Raw genomic sequence first — 19,353 nt, 5'->3', positions numbered from 1 at the left:
TCCCAGCAACCACATGGTGGCTAACAACCATCCGTAACGAGATCTGGCGCCCTCTTCTGGAGTGTCTGAAGACAGCTACAGTGTACTTACATATAATAATAATAATAAAAAAATAATATGGATTCTGAAACCCCCACACCTCTTCCTGAGTGATGTGGCCTCTCTTCTCCAAAATATATCTTCAATACTGCATATATCTCCTAGAATACATAGTCTAAAGGATCTATGTGGCTCTGAGTCTTAACTAGAAACTTATGTCTCCTTCTTGAAAGTCCCTTACCACACAGGACTTCCCAAAGAATTACTAGCATAGTACAAATGTTTTTCCTACTCTAAGCCCACACTCATGTATTCTTATTAGAAACAGATTTCTGTACTTCTGGGAATCTGTTTCTACATTCCAAAGCCAAAGTTTCCAACTCCTTAAATTTGTACATGTGGATTCCCGGGAATTCATAATTAGCCCAAGTTTACATGACAGATCCTGTCTCAAAGATCACATGAACAGCTACAGTTTCCATTTTTGCAAAAATCAAAAACATATCTTGGTGAGAACACTTTTAAGAATCACTGACAAAACTGTTGATCTGCTTGCAGAATGTATTTACCTGTGTATTTTTCAATCAGCACATAGATAAATTCAAATCAGAGTACAGTTATTCACTTAATGTCTGATACATTGAACTTTCCATTAGAAAACACAGGGAATATACTTGAAGTTTAAGATAAAAACTCTCTCAACAAGATTATGCAAGTAGTGAATGATCTTCAAAATATCAACAAATAAGACTACATGAAATTACTTTATCTACAGCAGATGGAACTCCTCCTATAGTGACTAACCAGCCTATGGAATGAGAAAAAATAATTTCAAAGTCTATGTCACAGAGCATTTCATATCTAGAGTATATAAGGAATTGTCCAAGAAAAAACATTTCTGACTCAAATTTCTCATCAATAAGTATTGTAATTGAGTGAAAAGACAGTTATACAATGAACAAACATAAAGAACAACAAATATTTCTTTGCAACATTCAACATTAGTAACTGTTAAGAGTAAAACTAAACAAATGCAAATTGATATTCCATTTCTTCACAGTAGAAATGACTACATCATAGACAGAAATGAGAACATATTGAGTGCATTTTGTTGGAATATCAGAATATTTATCCAGTTCTGTAAGACTTAATGACTAAAAAGTTACTATGGAAATTTTATTGTAAGTTCATTAATACCTTTCAGCAGTATGAGGAGCATTATCATTTCTGAGCACAAAGCCAAAGTATTCTTCATCCAACATAGAAATAATTACTTATCTATGTTCACTGCTACAATATTTCTACTTACAAAGCTAGGAATCAGTCTCTAAACTGATATTCATAAAAAGTAAATCTACAATAAAATTGTAGTATATTAATATAATGAAAAGTTTGTTTCCCTTTTTATAAACACAAAGTCAAGGATACAATATATAACTTCACCCAAGACCACACATTGGAGTTACAAACTTTCCTCCCTGACTGTCCTCCATTTTTTTTTTTTTTTTTTTTTTTTTTTTTTTTTTTTTGGTTTTTCGAGACAGGGTTTCTCTGTATAGCCCTGGCTGTCCTGGAACTCACTTTGTAGACCAGGCTGGCCTCGAACTCAGAAATCCACCTGCCTCTGCCTCCCGAGTGCTGGGATTAAAGGCGTGCGCCACCACGCCGGGCAGACTGTCCTCCATTTGAAAATGACTTTGCCACACTATTTTTCAATATCTCCAAAATTTATAACCATGCCTGTCATCCCTGACTCTAAATTTCTGATCATATAACCCCTGCTAAGAGCTTAGAATCAAGTGAGTAAGTTTCTATCTAGAGCTGAGCTACAAATGTCTGGCCACACTACTTCTCACCCCGAGCCAAATGGTCGAGTCTCCTCCCACACTGTGTCCTCACTGCCTCTATGCCAGATTAATCCATGCCTTCTCCAACCTCTGCCACATAGGAGGAACTTAATAACTCTTCACTGAATGAGAGAAACTTAATTATCTACTACATAGGAAAAAACGGAGGATTAAAATTAAATGCTAACCCATCTTTTTGCCATGCTCTGAAAGTCAAACTACTCCTCACAAGGTCTGTGAAACAATAACATGAACAATTCACTGTTTCTTGTGTAATCTTGTCTTTCCATACTGTGTAACAGCTTCATTATCACCAGAACACAGCAGGATTCTCAGGCACTGTTATGAATGGGAGTTGGGGATATTTGCATTTGATAGGAGACAACACAAGATTTTTAGGAAAAAAAAACAAAAAACAAAAAACAAACAAACAAAAAAACAATGAGCTGAGCCAACTAAAGTCCAAGAAACTATCTGAAAATATAAAAGTTATAAAACTCTACCACACATAGATTAATAAAGGCAATTTTGGCAATTAACCTTAAAAAACCAAAGATATTATTAATGTTATTAATGAGCTATTACTGTGGTTGAGAAAACTTGTGTTAAAGTATTAAAAATGAATTTATGAACCCTATAATCAGGATTCAGTATTATATCCTAAAAATCATAGTATATACTGGAGACCAGGCCAGGACCACAGACCCAATTAATGACCCTTCTATCTAACACAACACATCCAGAAACCCACAGCCAAACATTGCATGGAGATTGGGGTAGAATTAAGGGCCCAAGCCCTGGATATTTCAATAGAGCTAAAGCACAAGAAAGTGACCTTAAATCTAATGTTAGCAAGATAAAAGAGGCCAGTATAAATAAATAAATAAGTAAATAAATAAATAAATAAATAAATAAATAAATAAATAAATAAAGCATTTAAGAAGTCACCCATAAGAATATAATAAACAGGTGAAGGGACCTGAATATAGAAATAGAAACTATAAAGAAAACACAAACTTAGGGAATCTAAAGATGGCAACTCTAAGTAAGTGTGCAGAAATACAAGACCAATGCCTCATCAACTAAATCAAACCAAAAATGTACAAAAAAAAAAAAAAGAAAGCATATTAAAAGCTACAGAGGGAAATAGTCACATAAAATATATAGAGTTAGACTTAAAATTACTCCAGACTTCACAAGAGAGAATCTAAAATATAAAAGTACCTGGAAAAAATGCCTTGTAATGCCTATTACAAGAAGATGTCAGATGCCAGCCATGACTCCTTTACTCAGCAATACTTTCCATCAAAATAGGTTTAGAAATCAAGACATTCTAAGCTAAAACAAAACTAAAACAACATGTATCCACAAATTCAACTCTACAGTAGATCTGAGAAGGAAACTCCAAACCATGGAAGTTAACAACAGCCAATAAAACGGGGGAAATAAATAATTTCACACCAGTGAAACCAAACGTATTGAATTGTGTACACACATGCACACACACACACACACACACACACACCACCACCACCACCACCACCACCATCACCACTACCACCAGCAGCAACAGCAACAACATCAACATAACAAGGATTAAACACTATTGTGCGTTTATTCATCTAAACTTGAACAGTCTCAGTTCTCAAGTTATAAACACAGGCTAAGAATATTAACATGAAAATCCGATTCATCATTCTGCTACATACAGGAAACATGCCTCAACATCAATGATAGTAATTACCTCTGAGTATAGTTTTGAAAAGGATTTTGTATGCAAATGAATTTAAGAAACAAGTTTGGATAGCATTTATAATTCCTAATCAAATAGTTGTTTAAACACAATTAATCAAAGGAGATGGGAAAGACATTTCACCTCATCAAATGTAGTATTTTCCAAGGTGACTCCTTCATTCTGAATATCTGTGTTCCACATGAAAGGGAATCCAAATTTTCTCAATGACAAAGGCTGTTGTACAATTTTTTAAATGCTTCTCAAACATTTGAGATGCCTCAGTTTAGAATTTTTGTTTATCCCTTTACCCCAATTTTTAATTAGGTTATTTGTTTCTCTAGAGTTTAAATTCTTTAGTTCTTTGTATATTTTGGATATTAGTCTTCTAAATGATGTAGGGTTGATAAAGAACTTTTGCCAATCTGTGGGTTGCCATTTTTAATTACTGATAATGTCCTTTGCCTTATGAGGTTTTGTGAGAACTAAACGGGAGACAGGAGAAGGAGGGGGGAGGGAGGATTGCCCATGTCTGGCCAGAATTTCTCCTATGCTCTGGGCAGGCAGATGCAGGAGGGCTGCCAGATGCTTTTCACTCGGCCCCAGGTGGGCATCTAAGCCACTGACCCCACTCGGCAGGGGTGGACAAGAGGTGGCCCCCAATCAGGGGCCCTGGGACAACATCCTATAGCCCCAGGGTTATGGGAGAGAGGGTTGAGGGAGAGAGGTTCCCACACAGCCAAGAGAATGAGCAGCAGGCCTTGACTGGAGCACAGGAAGGCCTTCCATCAGAAGATTGGAAATGGCTCATTAGGAGAAAGCCTATCCCATTGTTGAAGCACAGCAGGATTTGATGAGCAGAGACTGTCTGTGGTTTTAGACCTTTATTATAGAAAGGCAGGGGGAAAGAGAGAAGGTAAAAGAAAGAGAGAGATCAGCCATGGCCAAGAGGAAAAAAGGGTAAAAGGAGAGAGAGAGAAGAAAGGCTAGAGAGAGAGAGAGAGACAGAGACAGAGACAGAGTCAGAGACAGAGACAGAGACAGAGAAAGAGGGAGGGAGGAGAGGAGAGAGGAGAGTAAGAGGAGTAAGAGCAAGAGAGTGAGGTGGGGCCAAACATCCCCTCTTATGATATTCTGTTTTCTTTACTGTTGCTAGGTAATTCGGGAGTGTCTAGCCTGAAGGTCAGAAGCTTGGGACATTGCCTATGTGACTACTAACCATGCTTCTCTTGTGGGGGCTGTTGGAGGTGGTAACTTTGACAAGAACCAGGGTCCAGGAGACATGAGAGAATGCCTTCTGTCTCATGTAGGTGAATTATCACCACCTGGTCCCAGAGTTCAACATCGTAGCTCGACTGGAGACCAGACTATCTGTGTTAGCCCAATGTCCAACAAGGTCTTTTTTGTCAATTGTTGATTTTAGAGCATGAGAGTTTGTTTGTTTTGTTTTATTTTCTTATTGTTGTTGTTATGTTGAGGTCTTTGATTCACTTGGACTTGAGCATTATACAAGAAGATAAGAATAAATCAATTCCCATTCTTCTACAGGGTATCAGGCAGTTTAACCAGCAACACTTATTAAAAATGCTGTCTTTTTTTTTTCACTTCATGTTTTTGTATTCTTTGTCAAAGATCAAGTTAGAATAGGTGTATGGAATTATTTCTTGGTCTTCAATTCAATTCTGTTGATAAACCTGCCTGTCTCTGTTCCAATACCATTTATTTTTTTGTTGTTTTGTTTTGTTTTTGTTTTGTTTTGTTATCACTATTGCTCTGTAATCTAGCTTGAGGTCAGAGCTGGTGATTCCCCCAGAAGTCATTTCATTGTTGACAACAGTTTTTGATATCCTCTTTTATTTTTTGGTAGTGGTGGTATTTTTGTTGTTGTTGTTTTTGTTGTTGTTGTTATTGTTTTATATATTCTACATGAAGTTGAGAATTCCTCTCCATATTTTGTGAAGAATTGAATTGAAATTTTCATAGGGATTGCACTTAATCTGTAGATTGCTTTTGGTAATATAGCCAAAACATTTTTACTATGTTAATTCTGCTGATTCATGAGCATGGGAGGTCTTTGAGTCTTCTGATGTCTCTTTAGATTTTTCTTTCTTTGAAGACTTGAAGTTCTTGTCATACAGATCATTTACTTGCTTGGTTAGAGTCATTCCAAGGTATTTTATATTATATGGATATTGGCCCAAATGCTGAGAATACCCATGTTACAATCCACAAACTACATGGAGCTTAAGAAGAAAGAAGAACAAAATATGGATTCTTCAATTCTACACAGAAAGGGGAACAAAATAATCACAGGAGGAAGAGAAAGGGAGGAAGTAGCGAGGTAAAGAGGATCAAAAAGGAAGAAAATGAGGTGAGAGTCAGTTATTGGAAGAAACTGGAGAGAAGTCCAAAGGGTTCAGAAATTGAATATTAATTAGAGCAATAGAGGATGGAGATCTGGGGGTAACCACAAGAAAGACCAAGACACCACAGACAAAAAGTTCTAGGACCAAACAGAGATGACTTTAGGTGAAATACACTGCAAAGGGTAAATAGAACCTATAAAGACCACCTCCAGTAGATAAACATGGCTTCCAGGTGAGGGATGGGGCCATACACACATCTTCTATTTTTTAAAATATTTTTGGTTATTTTATTTATTTACATTTTGAATGTTATTCCATTTCCAGGTATCATCTCTGAAAATCCTCTATACCACCCTCATTCTCCATTCTTCTATGAGGGTGTTCTCCTCCACACCTACCCACTCTTGTCCCACCACCCTATCATGTCCCTATGCTGGGGAATCAATCCTTCACAGGACCAAGGACCTCCTCTCTCACTGATTCCAGGTAAGGCCATCCTCTGTTACATAAGCAGGAGGAGCCATGGGTGCCTCCATGAGAATTCTTTGGTTCATGGTTTAGTCCCTGTTTGCTCAGGGCAATCAGGTTGGTTAATATTGTTTTTCTTCCAAAAACAAAATTATGAATGTTTTTCTTTGAACCTCATGGTACTGTCTCCAATATTGAACATATACTTAGTCACAAAATGAGCCTCAACACAGAGATATAAAAATATTGAAATAATCCCATGCATCCTATTAGACCAACATGTTCAAATTTTTAACACAGACATATTCCTGTCCAAAGGAATGACAGGAACAAAAATGAAATAGAGAATGCAGAAAAGTTCATCCAGAGACTGCATCACCAAAGGATCCAGCCCTCCTGCACACACCAAACCAAGACATTACTGCTAATGCCATGAAGTACTTATTAACCAGACCCTAGTATTGTTCTTCCCCGAGAGATTCTACCAGTACTTGACCAATACATATGCACATATTGACAGTTAACCTCCAGACTGAGCCTGCATACCCTAATGGAAGTGCTAGGGAAAGGACTGAAGGAGCTGAAGGGATTGCAACATCATTGGAAGAAGAATTTTAAGTATTGGATCTCCCAGAGCTCACAGAGACTAATCCACCAACCAAAGAGTATACATGGAGGGATCCATGGCTCCAGATACATATGTAGCATAGGATGACCTTAACTGATATCAAAGGTAAATGATGCCCTTGGTCCTGGGAGGTTTGTTGTCCCAGAATAGTGGGATGCTCAAGCAGTGAGGCAGGAGTAGTTGAATAAGCACCTTCAAAGAGGAAAAGAGGAGTGGGGAAGGGGAGATGGATGGGGATAGTGGTGGAGTGATAACTGGGAAATGACATATCATGTGAAATATAAGTGAATAAAGTTATTAATAAAACAAGTGTCACATTTATCTTAGTGTCTGATCACTGAAGTAAAACCCTACTAAGGCAGATGTTGTTAGCAGGGACTGGAGTATTGCTGTGATAAGCCTGACCATGTTTTTTTGTTTGCTTGGGGGTTTTTTGTTTGTTTGTTTGTTTGTTTGTTTTGTTTTGTTTTCCTGGAAGAATGTGGATATTGTGACTTTGGATTTGGAAAGCAATGGTATGCCTTAAGTGAGGCTTAATGGGTTATCCAAGTAAGAATATGAAAATTTGTTTGCTGAGAATGATTTGAATGATATAGGCCAGGCCTGAGAGGATTCAGTGCAGCAGAATTTCAGTATGTGACCCATTGACTGTTTTTGTTTGGTTGAAGAATTTGGCTGTTTTCTGTCAGTTTCTGAGGAGTCTACCCAGATTAAGGTGCAGAGATTTGTAGTAATTGCATTGACAAAAGAAATCTCAAAAAAAAGTCCAACAGAATCTATGTTTTCTCCTTAAGTCTCATGATGAGCATTTTAAACAAGCATAGAAAGCTTAGAAAGGAAAATACAAAATATATTGTTCAAATATTGAAAGGGGAACAAGACTCAGGAAACCTGCCAGACCAGTGGCTAGGATTCATTCAGGTAAGCTCCAGCCCCCTGCCACCTTGGGCAATAACTAGCCAGATGGTCCCAGTTTCCCCAAAGGAATTTTCACACTGCAGGCACCCTAGTACACCCAGGATCTTGGGATCACTGGTGAGTGGAACACAACTTCTATTCCGAAACCACCGGGAGAGGCCTATATCAGAAGGAACAGGGACATAAGAAACCCACACAACCAGCAGCTTGAGTTCCTTCAGGTTGGCGTCAGCCCAAGACCACCTTGGGCGTGAACTCAGTGAACAGTCCCACCATGCACAGAGGACTCTCCACACTGCAGGTGTCTTAGCACACCCAGGAACTTAGGATCACTAAGGTGAGTTGGCCTCCAGCGAGGGCTTTGACGCCTCTACTCAGATGAAAGAACCATCTTGTGTCCCAGTCCACACAGAAGATCTCAAGGGCCACAGAAACAGAAAAATTTGGCAGGGTCCCTCTGGATCTTCATCTTCAGCCCAGAGGCAGATCTGAGCACCAGACCTCTGTGTACCTTCCCTGCGAGAGGAGAGCTTACCTGAAGAGAGTGTTCTGATCACTGGGACTCAGGAGATGAGTTGGAATCCCAGGAGTGCAGACAGAGGCTAACAGAATCACAGGAGAAAAAAGCTCCAGCAAGAACATCTAACACCAAAGATTACCAGATAGTGAAAGGCAAATATAAGAATCTTCCTAACAAAAATCAAGACTACTCAGCATCATCAGAACCCACTACTCACACCAAAACAAGTCCTGGATACCCCAACACACCTGAAAAGCAAGATGCGGATTGAAAAATCATATATCATTATGCTGGTAGAGGATTTTAAGAAGGGCATTAATAACTCAGTTAAAGAAATACAAGAGAATACTGCTAAACAGGTAGAAGTCCTTAAAGAGGAAGAACAAAAATCCCTCAAAGAATCACAGGAAAACACTGCTAAACATGTAGAAGTCCTTAAAGAGGAAACACAAAAATCCCTTAAAGAGGTGGAATCTCAGGGTTGTTTTGATTTGCATTTCCCTGATGATTAAGGATGCTGAACATTTTTTCAGGTGCTTCGCAGCCATTCGATATTCCTCAGGTGAGAATTCTTTAAGATACAATTTGCAAAACACATGAAACTCAAGAACAAAGACCAAAGTGTGGACACTTTGCCCCTTCTTAGAATTCGGAACAAAACACCCATGGAAGGAGTTACAGAGACAAAGTTTGGAGCTGAGACAAAAGGATCGACCATTTAGAGACTGCAACACCCAGGGATCCATCCCATAATCATCCTTCAAATGCTGACACCATTGCATACACCAGCAAGATTTTGCTGAAAGGACCCTGTGAAGCTATGCCAGTGCCTGGCAAACACAGAAGTGGATGCTCACAGTCAGCTATTGGATGGAACACAAGGACCCCAATGGAGGAGCTAGAGAAAGTACCCAAGGAGCTAAAGGGGTGTGCCACCCTATAGGTGAAACAACAATATGAACTAACCAGTACCCCCAAAGCTCTTGTCTCTAGCTGCATATGTAGCAGAAGATGGCCTAGTTGGCCATCGTTGGGAAGAGAGGTACCTTGGTCTTGAAAGCTTTATATGCCTCAGTACAGGGGAACACCAGGGCCAAGAAGTGGGAGTGGGTGGGTAGGGGAATGGCAGGGGTATGGGGGACTTTTAGGATATCATTTGAAATGTAAATGAAAAAAATACCTAATTTAAAAAAAAAAAGAAAACTCAAAACAAAATAATCCCATAAAGAATTACAACCAAACATGTGATGTAACTGAACAAAACCCTTCAAGATTTAAAAAAGGAAGTAGAAACAATAAAGAAAATCCAAAGGGAGACAACTCTAGAGATAAAACATAATAGGAAAGAAATCAGGAGTCATAGATGCAAACCATCACCAACAGAATACAAGAGATAGAAGAGAGCATGTCTTGAGTTGATAAGCATTGGTAGTCGTGAGGGGATAGCAGGATTTTGGAGTGCAAAGCAGGAAAGGGATAACATTTGAAATGTAAATAAAGAAAATATCTAATAAAAATAATTCATAAAAACAAAACAAACAGAAAAACCAAAAACCAAAGACCAAAACACAAAATATCAAATAATGGATATTGACCAAGGTAGAGGTAAGACATATTATATTACTGAGAGGTATGGGACTGTGTAACTGGAACAAATATATCCTATGTGCTAATTGGGTATTTTCTTTGATATATGCTATATATGTTGTACTTCAGTCTTTTTGCCCAACATTTTTCTGTTTTAAATATTGTAGAAATTTCAAGATTTTGAATATTGAGAGGATAGCAACCATTAGTCACAAAGCTTTGATAGTGTTTCATGTTTTGCTTATAGATAACTTATATGCTCCTTATAGTCTCTATGATGTGATGAGTTGATAATATTCTCTTTAGCCTGATCCTTCTTTGCTATTTCTCTGCCTTGATAGACTGAATTCTATATAAAACAATTAAACAAAACAACTCTACCCCTTTAAGTGGTTCATATCAGACAATTTCTCATGACCAATAGAAACATAAGGAACAAAAATATAGAATATTTATTTTTCTACTAGACAACTCAAATAACTGTGAACTAGAATAAAAATGGAGGGACCTATGTTTCCAGCACAATATGTAGCAGAAGTTATCATTGTCAGACAACAATGGAAGGAAAGGGTCCTGGTCCTGGGAAGGTTCAATGCCCCAGTGAAGGGGAATGCCAGGGCTGTGAGAAGGGTGTGGGTGGGCATGCAGGTGAGCACACTGATAGAGGCAGAGGGAGGAGTGGATAGGGGTTTCTGGAGGGTAAATCTGGTAGGGAGATAACATTTGAAATTTAAATAAATAAAATATTCAATAAAAATGAAAGAAAAGATAGGAATGTCTTGTTGATATAATTAAGCAATAATATAAAAATTATAATTAAATAATGCTGTATATTTCAAGTCCGAAGTTAAAAGTGTATGTATTACCATAAACTATCTTAAGATGTAAAAAACTGAATATTGACCGTAGTACATATATATCCATTTTTATTGTTTTCTTCTAAGTTTGAGCCTTAAGTTTAAATAGTATTTTGTTGGAAAAATTCGTTCATATGTCCCCAGGATCTGTGATTTATACATAAATATTTGGAGAGGTGAAAAGACATAGGAAGAAGTAGATGATGGATGAATGATAGACAGACACACAGACAGAGTCAGATGAGAGACAGAGATAAATAGAGAGGGGAATAGAGATGAAAGATGATCTATTAGACACTTAGAGAGAGAAACAGATAATGAAGGTGTGATGGTTTGTATATCCTTGGACCAGGGAGTGGCACCATCTGAAGGTGTGGCCTTGTTGGAATAGGTGTGACCTGGTTGGAATGGGTGTGTCACTGTGGGTGTGGGTATAAGATCCTCACCCTAGTTGCCTGGAAGTCAGTCTTCCACTAGCAGCCTTTGGATGAAGACATAGAACTCTCAGCTCCTCCTGCGCCATGCCTGCCTGGATACTGCCATGCTCCCACCTTGATGATAATGGACTGAACCTCTGAACCTGTAAGCCAGCCCCAATTAAATGTTGTTTTTTTATAAGACTTGCCTTGGTCATAGTGTCTGTTCACAGCAGTAAAACCCTAACTAATACAGAAGTGGAAATAAAGATAGATGATAAGTAGGGAGCTAATAAATTACATATATGTAAATAGATACATACAAATACGAGACATATATATGTTCATACATACACACAAGTATAATTATATACAGAGAAAGTGAGAAAGCAGAGGGTCAGATATTCAGATTAAGAGAAACAGAGGCAATGAATAAAATAAGACCCTTTATTACTTTATTATTTATAATTTCCCCCTGAACAATCCTTCCCCCTATACTCCTTACCATTCTACTCTAAATGGATGGAGGTCCTCCTGGATATTCACGCATCATGGCATATAAAGTCTCTCTGATGCTAAGTGCACCCTCTCTCCCTGAGACAACACATGGCATTCCAGCTTAGTAGAACCTATTCAAAGTTTCTGACAGGCAATAGCTTTAGGGAGAGCCCACACTTCAGTTGTTCAGGACACACATGGAGACCAAGCTGTACATCTGCTACACATGTACAGGGAGATCAAGTTCAAATCTTTGAATATTCTTTGGTTGGTGCTTCTGTCTCTGAGATCCTAAAGGGTATATGTTAATTGACTTTTTGTCTATCTGTTGATGTCTGTATTGTTCTGAGTCAGCTGCTGTTTGAAGCCTATCAGAGGACTGCCATGCTAAAATCCTATCTGTAAGAATAATAGAATTAATTATGTGAGTGATTGTTACTTGGCCAATGGGATGGGTATCAAGTTGGTCTGCATATTGTTTGGCCATTCCTCCAAGCTCTGTTCTTTTTATTGTCCGTGCATTTCTTGTAGACAGGATACACTTGGGATTGAAAGTTAGGTGAGTTTGTTGTTATCCCTATCATATTATGTTATTGTGTTTATTGTTTGGCTATACAAAGTGGGAACTTCAAGGCCCATTACCCCAATGTTGTGAATCATTTAAGGACACCCCCATTAATTCTTGGATGCCTCTTAGATCCTAGGATTCTGTCTCTTCATGGAGAGTCCCTCTGCCTCCTCATCTCCATTGATTGTAGATTCAAATTCACAATGTCAAACTCTTTTGGAAACAACAGCAACAACAACAACAAAAACCAAACATCATATAAACAAAATCATCTTGAAAAATAAAATAACTTTGTGCGAATTGAACATTGCTTATTTCAAGCAGCTCTACAGAGCAATAGTGATAAAAATACAGGGTATTGATACAGAAAACAGACAGAGTGATCAATGAATTTGTATCAGTGGCCCAGAAATAGATGCCCACAACTGTGGACACTTGATTTTGATGAAGAAAGCAAAAACATACAAAGAAAAAATAGAGTATCATCAAAAAATGTTACTAGTCTTACTGGGAGTCTACATGTAAAAGAATGAAAATGGATACATGTTTGTCACCCTCTGCAAATTTCATGTTCAAGTGGATCAATGACCATGATAAAAATTTGGTCCAATAAATGTTAGAAGGGAAAGGGAGAAAAAGCCTTGAATGCATTAGTATAATAGACAATTTCCTGAAAAGAATACAAATGGCTCAGCATTTAAGACAAAAAGTGAGAAGTGGGATATCATGACATTTCAAATTTTCTGTAAGGCAAAGGACACTGTTCATAGGACAAAACATAAGTACACAGATTGTGAAGGGAACTTCATCCACCCTGCATCAGTCAGTGGGCTAATATCCAAAAACTATGAAGAACTAAAAATTTAAACATGGACAATCTAAATAGCTCAAATTAAAAATGGTCACATACAGAGCTAAACAGAATTCTCAACAGCGGAACCTCAAGGGCCAAGAAGCAGTTAAAAAAATGATCAAAGTCTTCAGTCACCAGGGAAAGGCAAATGAAAATAAAATCTTAAAACAAGGGAAGAGAAGCCACTAGATTCAAGTACACAGACAAAACTTCTTTAATGCTCAGTTTTTCAACAGTGCTCCATGAGTAACCAAGCTAATTTGAGGTTTCAAGGGCAGTAGACATGGCTAAAATCTCCAAGCTAGGGTAAGAAGCCTGCGTGTCCCAACTGATATATTATCAACTTTTAATTGCTAAAGTGCCAATTGTCATTTGGGCCCAGGAAAACCTTCAGGCCAATGCTGATGTTATTATTTTCAATATCTGGAACAAAAAAAATTACATTTTTTTATATCTTGATAAAACTTAATTTGTCTAATATTGGTCTTATGTTTTTCGTTGGTCATTAGACATCATAGTGGCCCTTTGTAAGCTAAATTCTCCAAGAAAACAGGTTCTGATGTCTTGGTGTTTTTCATTGATTTTTATCATATTCCAGACCATTCTCATTCTATCAGTAGAAGCCCAGTGCAAGGGAATATTAATGTTAGCCATTTTAACTATGTTGGTTTATTTTCTGATGGATAGGCATACCATAGGTGAAAACCCCAATTTCATATACTGTTCAAATGCCTGAGTGCATTGTAAGTAAAGGCTTTTAATTTGATCTGAATCCACATTCTCCTGAACTCTCAATCTTGTTGGCTTTTTCAAACTTAACTTTATTTTGATTATTATCTTCCTTTGTTAGTCCAAAAGCAGATCTTTCAGGCATATCTTGAAACCATTTAATCATAGTGAGATCTATGACATATTTATGTGTTTCATGACATCTACAATGCAAGGGAGTCTTGAAGAAGACCTAGATAAGGTTACCCTCCCAAAAGCAGGAGAGGTAGTATACTTAGGAAATTCCTGTGGAAGCTTAAGAACATACACAGGGAATATGGCATAAAGCATTCTGAAAAAATTTTCCTTCAATCTAATATCCCCACGTTTTACAATATTTAAAGTCTCCCTAAAGCATGAAACATATGGAGATCCAGAAAAAAAAATTTTTGAATAACAGTTGATCATGATCTCAACATGGAGGTCTGATTTATTGGATCTTTATCAAAGAGCTATACTGGTTTTCTAACTTTCACTATTGCCATTAGATATTGTTGTGCCAATATTATTTTAGTAACAAGGGAGAAATATATTTCCCTCCAAGATTCATGGAGTTTCTGCCACTGTGTAGACATAAATAGATTTCCAAAGAAGAAATGTTTCCCATATAGTTGAGCAGGTTATCAGTCAAATAGGAATGTTACCAAGAAAATATTGAAAGTTTATAGCCAAGAATAGTGATAAGAGGAGAGGTAGACCATGACTAGGACAAAAGTCATATGCTATTGTACTAAGAGTTTTATACCTTTTTCTTTCATGAAACAATACACATAAAAATAATATTCTCTTAAGTATAATATCTACTACTATCTTTACAAAATAAAAATGAATCATGGAGGAATGGTTAGTAGTAGTAAAATATAACTGATTGTAGATATTGATTGTGGATTATGTACTAATTTACAGAATATTAAGTGTGACCAAAGTAAATAAATAAAAATAAAATAAATAATTTATATTAAATAAAAACATATAAATTCAACATGAACAAGTTATGAAATCACCAATTCTCATATGAGATGATGTACCAGAAAGGAAAATACTACATAAAATATGTATAAAGGACTAAATTTAAATTCATGAAAGGGTAGTCAGATAACTTTCAACAACTATACATGTCAATATAATAAATTTCCATACTATTAATTGGCAATTAAGTTTTAGTATGATTAATTAGTGGACATTAATAAATTATATTCCAATGTATTTTCCAATCAAAATATTTTGGTATCATAGGCAGAAGGAAAAATATTCATGAAGTTCAAAATAATTAGAATATAAAGTGAAAAGGAAAGGATACAAACATTTGACATTTTCCAGGAATGGAGCTATCATTTCTTAGACTCAAAGAAATTGAATCACCAGACCAAGTGTGGTTTTCAAACATGGAAAACAAATGGCTTTCATACTACACACTATAATACAGTTGGTTAAAGAAATAATTCTTGATATAATTGTATTCACTCTAATTGTACAACATAATTTAGAATGTTGGATGAATGATCCCTTTTATGAAGTTCTTTACATAAAAGCTAAACTTATTTTTTTCAACTATATTTTAGGGAAATTCTTCCTTCTAAGATGAGTTTTTTCCTGGTATGATTAAATGAATTTTTGTCTCATCTCCATAAGATAATGAAACACATGGGACTAAATATGAAGGCAAGGAGTGGTGTGCTGGAAACCAAGATTGAGAAAACTTCCATAGCCATCATGCCCTTAATGCTGTGGTAGACAGGAAGAAAGGTGATCCAGACACAGAAGAACACCAGCATACTGAATGACAGAAATTTGTATTCGTTGAATGTATCAGGAAAATTGTAGAAAAGATGGACATGGGATAACTACCAAAGGTCAAGAAATAGTGTAATCCATGGATAGAGTAGAAGGCAACAGCTGAGCCCTTATTGAAGAAAATGATGATGTATCCATGTTCAGTATGAGTATCTTGGCAAATGAATAGTGAAGATATTGACATCCCTACTCCACAAAGAAGGATTTGGATCAGGGTGCAGATAGGAATGGCATAGTTTGGATCCCTTGATATCATTAGTCACCTTACCATTCTCCTCAGAAATCTGACTTTAAACGCAAGTACCACAGTAAAAACTTTGGCCAACACATTGGCGAAAGCAACTGCAAAGTTGGTCTGCTGAAGGATACAGACACCTGTGTTGGGCATTGGGTTGACCAAAGAAGTAAAAAGAACATAGGAAACAGAATTTGAGTGGGATGACCAAAATGTAACTGAGAGCTCAATTATTGGCTTTAACAATAGGAGTGTCTCCTTGTTTCACAAAGATACTAGTAACAAAGACAATGAGTGCAAATAAGCAAAAATGTGCGGTGTATATTCCAGAGGCTAATCATATTTGATGTTAATTTCTTTCTCTTATGAACTGTTGAGATCAAGGAATGAGTCAACACTCAAGTGATTTCCTGTAAACCTGATTCCCAAGTTAATTTGTAAAATAAAGGAGATCTGATGATTAGGCAGATAAAAGGGAAGGTGAATGGATTGGAAGATAGGGAGAGAAAAGAAGGAGAAAATGGAAAAGGGAGAGGACACAGAGGAGGAGGAGGAAGAAACGTGGAGGAGACACACATGGCCTAGAGAAACCACAAGTTCTAAGGGGTTTTATAGGTGTGAAAGATAGTAGTATAGCAATAGATCTACCTAGCGTAGTTGCACAGCATGTATTCATATTATCTGAGTCGTGTTTTCATTGCTGAGGCATATTTGGGTTGAGGATTTACTGAAACACAAATGATCTTCATATGCCAGAAAGGTGACAGATTTTTGTACCAGTTGCTCTTCTTTGTATTTACATAATGACTATGTGGACACTTCACACACTGGTCTATATGTGGTAAAAAATCTAGATTATCATCAGAACAGGAATCCAGCCTAAGTTTATTTGTTTTATTCTGAGACATTTCTAACTACAGGGACTGTCACAGAAGTCAGAGTACTTTGTTTTTCCATGTACAAATTAATCACCACACTGCTATACATAATTTTAGATTTGTGTATTTTTTCTTTTTTTCTTTGTTTATTGACAATTTTCCTTATTTACATTTTATATGTTATCCCCTTTCTAGGTCTTCTTTCAGGAAACCCCTTTCCAATCCTCCTCCCCCTGCAACCATAAGGGTGCTCTACCACCCATCCACACACTCCTGCCTCATAGCCCTGGAATTCCCCTGCACTAGGGCATAGAACCTCCTCTGATCCAAGAGCTGCTTGTCCCACTAATCTCCAACAGGACCATCCTCTGCCACCTCTGGGGCAAGAGCCATGGGCCCCTCCATTTGTATTCTTTTGTTATTTGTCCAGTCGCTGCAAGCTTTGGGGAGTCTGGTCAATTGACACTGTTGCTTCCCCCATTTGGGCTGCAAAAACCACTAGCTCCCTCAGTACCTTTTCCAACTCCTCCATTGAGGACCACTGGTTGGCTGTCAGCATCTACCTCTGTATTAGTTAAACTCTTGCAGAGCCTCTCAGCTACACCTTGCTCCTTTGTGTATTTATTGTAACATATAATAGGGTTTGATCCAATCCTTTTTTTAATTACTGCCATTGCACTCCTTCCAACCATCCATTTTTTTAACACAACTCCGGTGTGTCCTCTATCTTTACCTTTAGATTTTAATAACCAGTCAGTCCATTCAGTAGAGCTATTGTATATACAACTGGGAATGGCTTCAGTGGGAAAATATGTAGACATTAAAGCTCTAACTTTGTTAAGAAAAGTATTGTATCTTTTCAGGTATCCAAGTAATATCTAGTGATTTCCTTAACAATCTTCTTAGTTGTGATTTAAATTGTAGTAGGTAAAAGCTTCTGTTCTCCTTTCACACTATATTTCTCTGACTTTAATGAGAATGATGTACCTCTTTTGAAAGTTAATTGAATATGAAATTATATTGCAAAAATGACAATGATGTACCAGGGGCGGGGGTTGCTATGATAGGTTTAAACATAATTTTGGTTGGAAGAATGTAGATTTTAGATTTTGCATTTTGAAAGAAGTAGAATGCTTTAAATGTGGCTTAATGGGACATCCTTTTGGAATATGGAACAATTTGTTGCAGAATGTGACTTTAACTCTGGAAGTCTGGATCTAGATATTTCAGAGAAAAAATAATTTTTAAGTGGGGCTGCTCTTGTGATATGTTTGTGAAATATTTCACTAACTTTTGCCCTTGTCTAAATAGCCTAACTGAGGCTAAGATAAAGAGATTTGCATTAACTGAATTGGTAAAAGAAGTCCCAAAAAGTAGAACACAGATCTTGGTCTCTAAGTCTCATGAAGTGCCTTTTCATTCAAAAATAGCAAGCTTAGAAAGAAAAATATGAAACTTATGATTCATCTAAAAATAAAGGGATATGAGGAAATTAAATGAGGCTGGATCCTATGTTCAAGGAAAGAAAGAATTAAGAGAGTGGTAATCGCTGGGCAAGATCCTACCTAACCTATATTATTATTTGTATTTGCAGCTGAGAAAGGAATGCTTTCTAGATTTAATCTGGACTGAACTATAAACCAGAAATACACAGCAAACCTGTGATACAGAATTTGAGGCTGGAAGACACAAGCTTTTGATCCAGATCATGGGGAGCAGAGGCCATATAAATCTTGGGTCAAGGTATGGTGTAACATTGTGTTAATCCTAGGAGACAAAGACAAGCAGATATCTGAGTTTAAGGTCAGCCTGTGACAGAGCAAGTATCAAGTAGAGAAAAGCTTAAATCAAGGTGTGATAGTACATGCACTACCTTTTAGCATTCAAGAAATAGAACAATGCAGATCTTTGAGTTCAATGTCAATCTACAGAACACATCTCAGGTTACTCAGATAAAGTGTTGGGAAGCAAAAGCTAATAATAGAATAAGGAGATCCATATTCCAGCCCCAGAAACATGGCAAACATGGCAGCATTGGCCATGTGGCTCTGGTTTATGAGTCAATAAAGGAAGGAAACTACTGGAACAACAGATGCTGGTTAGCTAGAGCTAAGAAAGTAGCAATAATTAAAAATAGATCAGCATCATTGTGATGAAATTATCTGGTAAGTGTTTTCTGAGTTTCAGTACAGAACAGTAGGAATGCAAATGACAGGTCAATCAATGAAATAGAAATTGAAGGCGCAAAGACCCAGAAATAAGCCCACATGTATATGTTAATCTATCTTTAACAAAGAAGCCAAAAACATAAAATCAAAAAGAAGAGAAGAGAAGAGAAGAGAGAAGAGGAGAGGAGAGGAGAGGAGAGGAGAGGAGAGGAG

General features: G+C 37.1%; 1 protein-coding gene across 1 annotated transcript in view; it reads right to left on the bottom strand.

Moving 5' to 3' along the window:
- Window positions 1-15,612: 15,612 nt before the first annotated feature.
- The window catches only part of LOC110288468 (vomeronasal type-2 receptor 116-like), a 42,542-nt gene continuing 38,801 nt past the window's right edge, over window positions 15,613-19,353 (bottom strand). The window contains 1 exon segment of the mRNA XM_021154808.1: window positions 15,613-15,638. Coding sequence (XP_021010467.1) covers window positions 15,613-15,638 — 26 coding nt within the window.

This window comes from Mus caroli, unplaced genomic scaffold (genome assembly GCF_900094665.2).
Source record: "Mus caroli unplaced genomic scaffold, CAROLI_EIJ_v1.1 scaffold_6030_1, whole genome shotgun sequence".
In the NCBI taxonomy this organism is placed as follows: Eukaryota; Metazoa; Chordata; class Mammalia; order Rodentia; family Muridae; genus Mus; species Mus caroli.
Note: the sequence above shows the minus strand (reverse complement) of the source record. Positions and strands in the feature narration are given on the sequence as shown.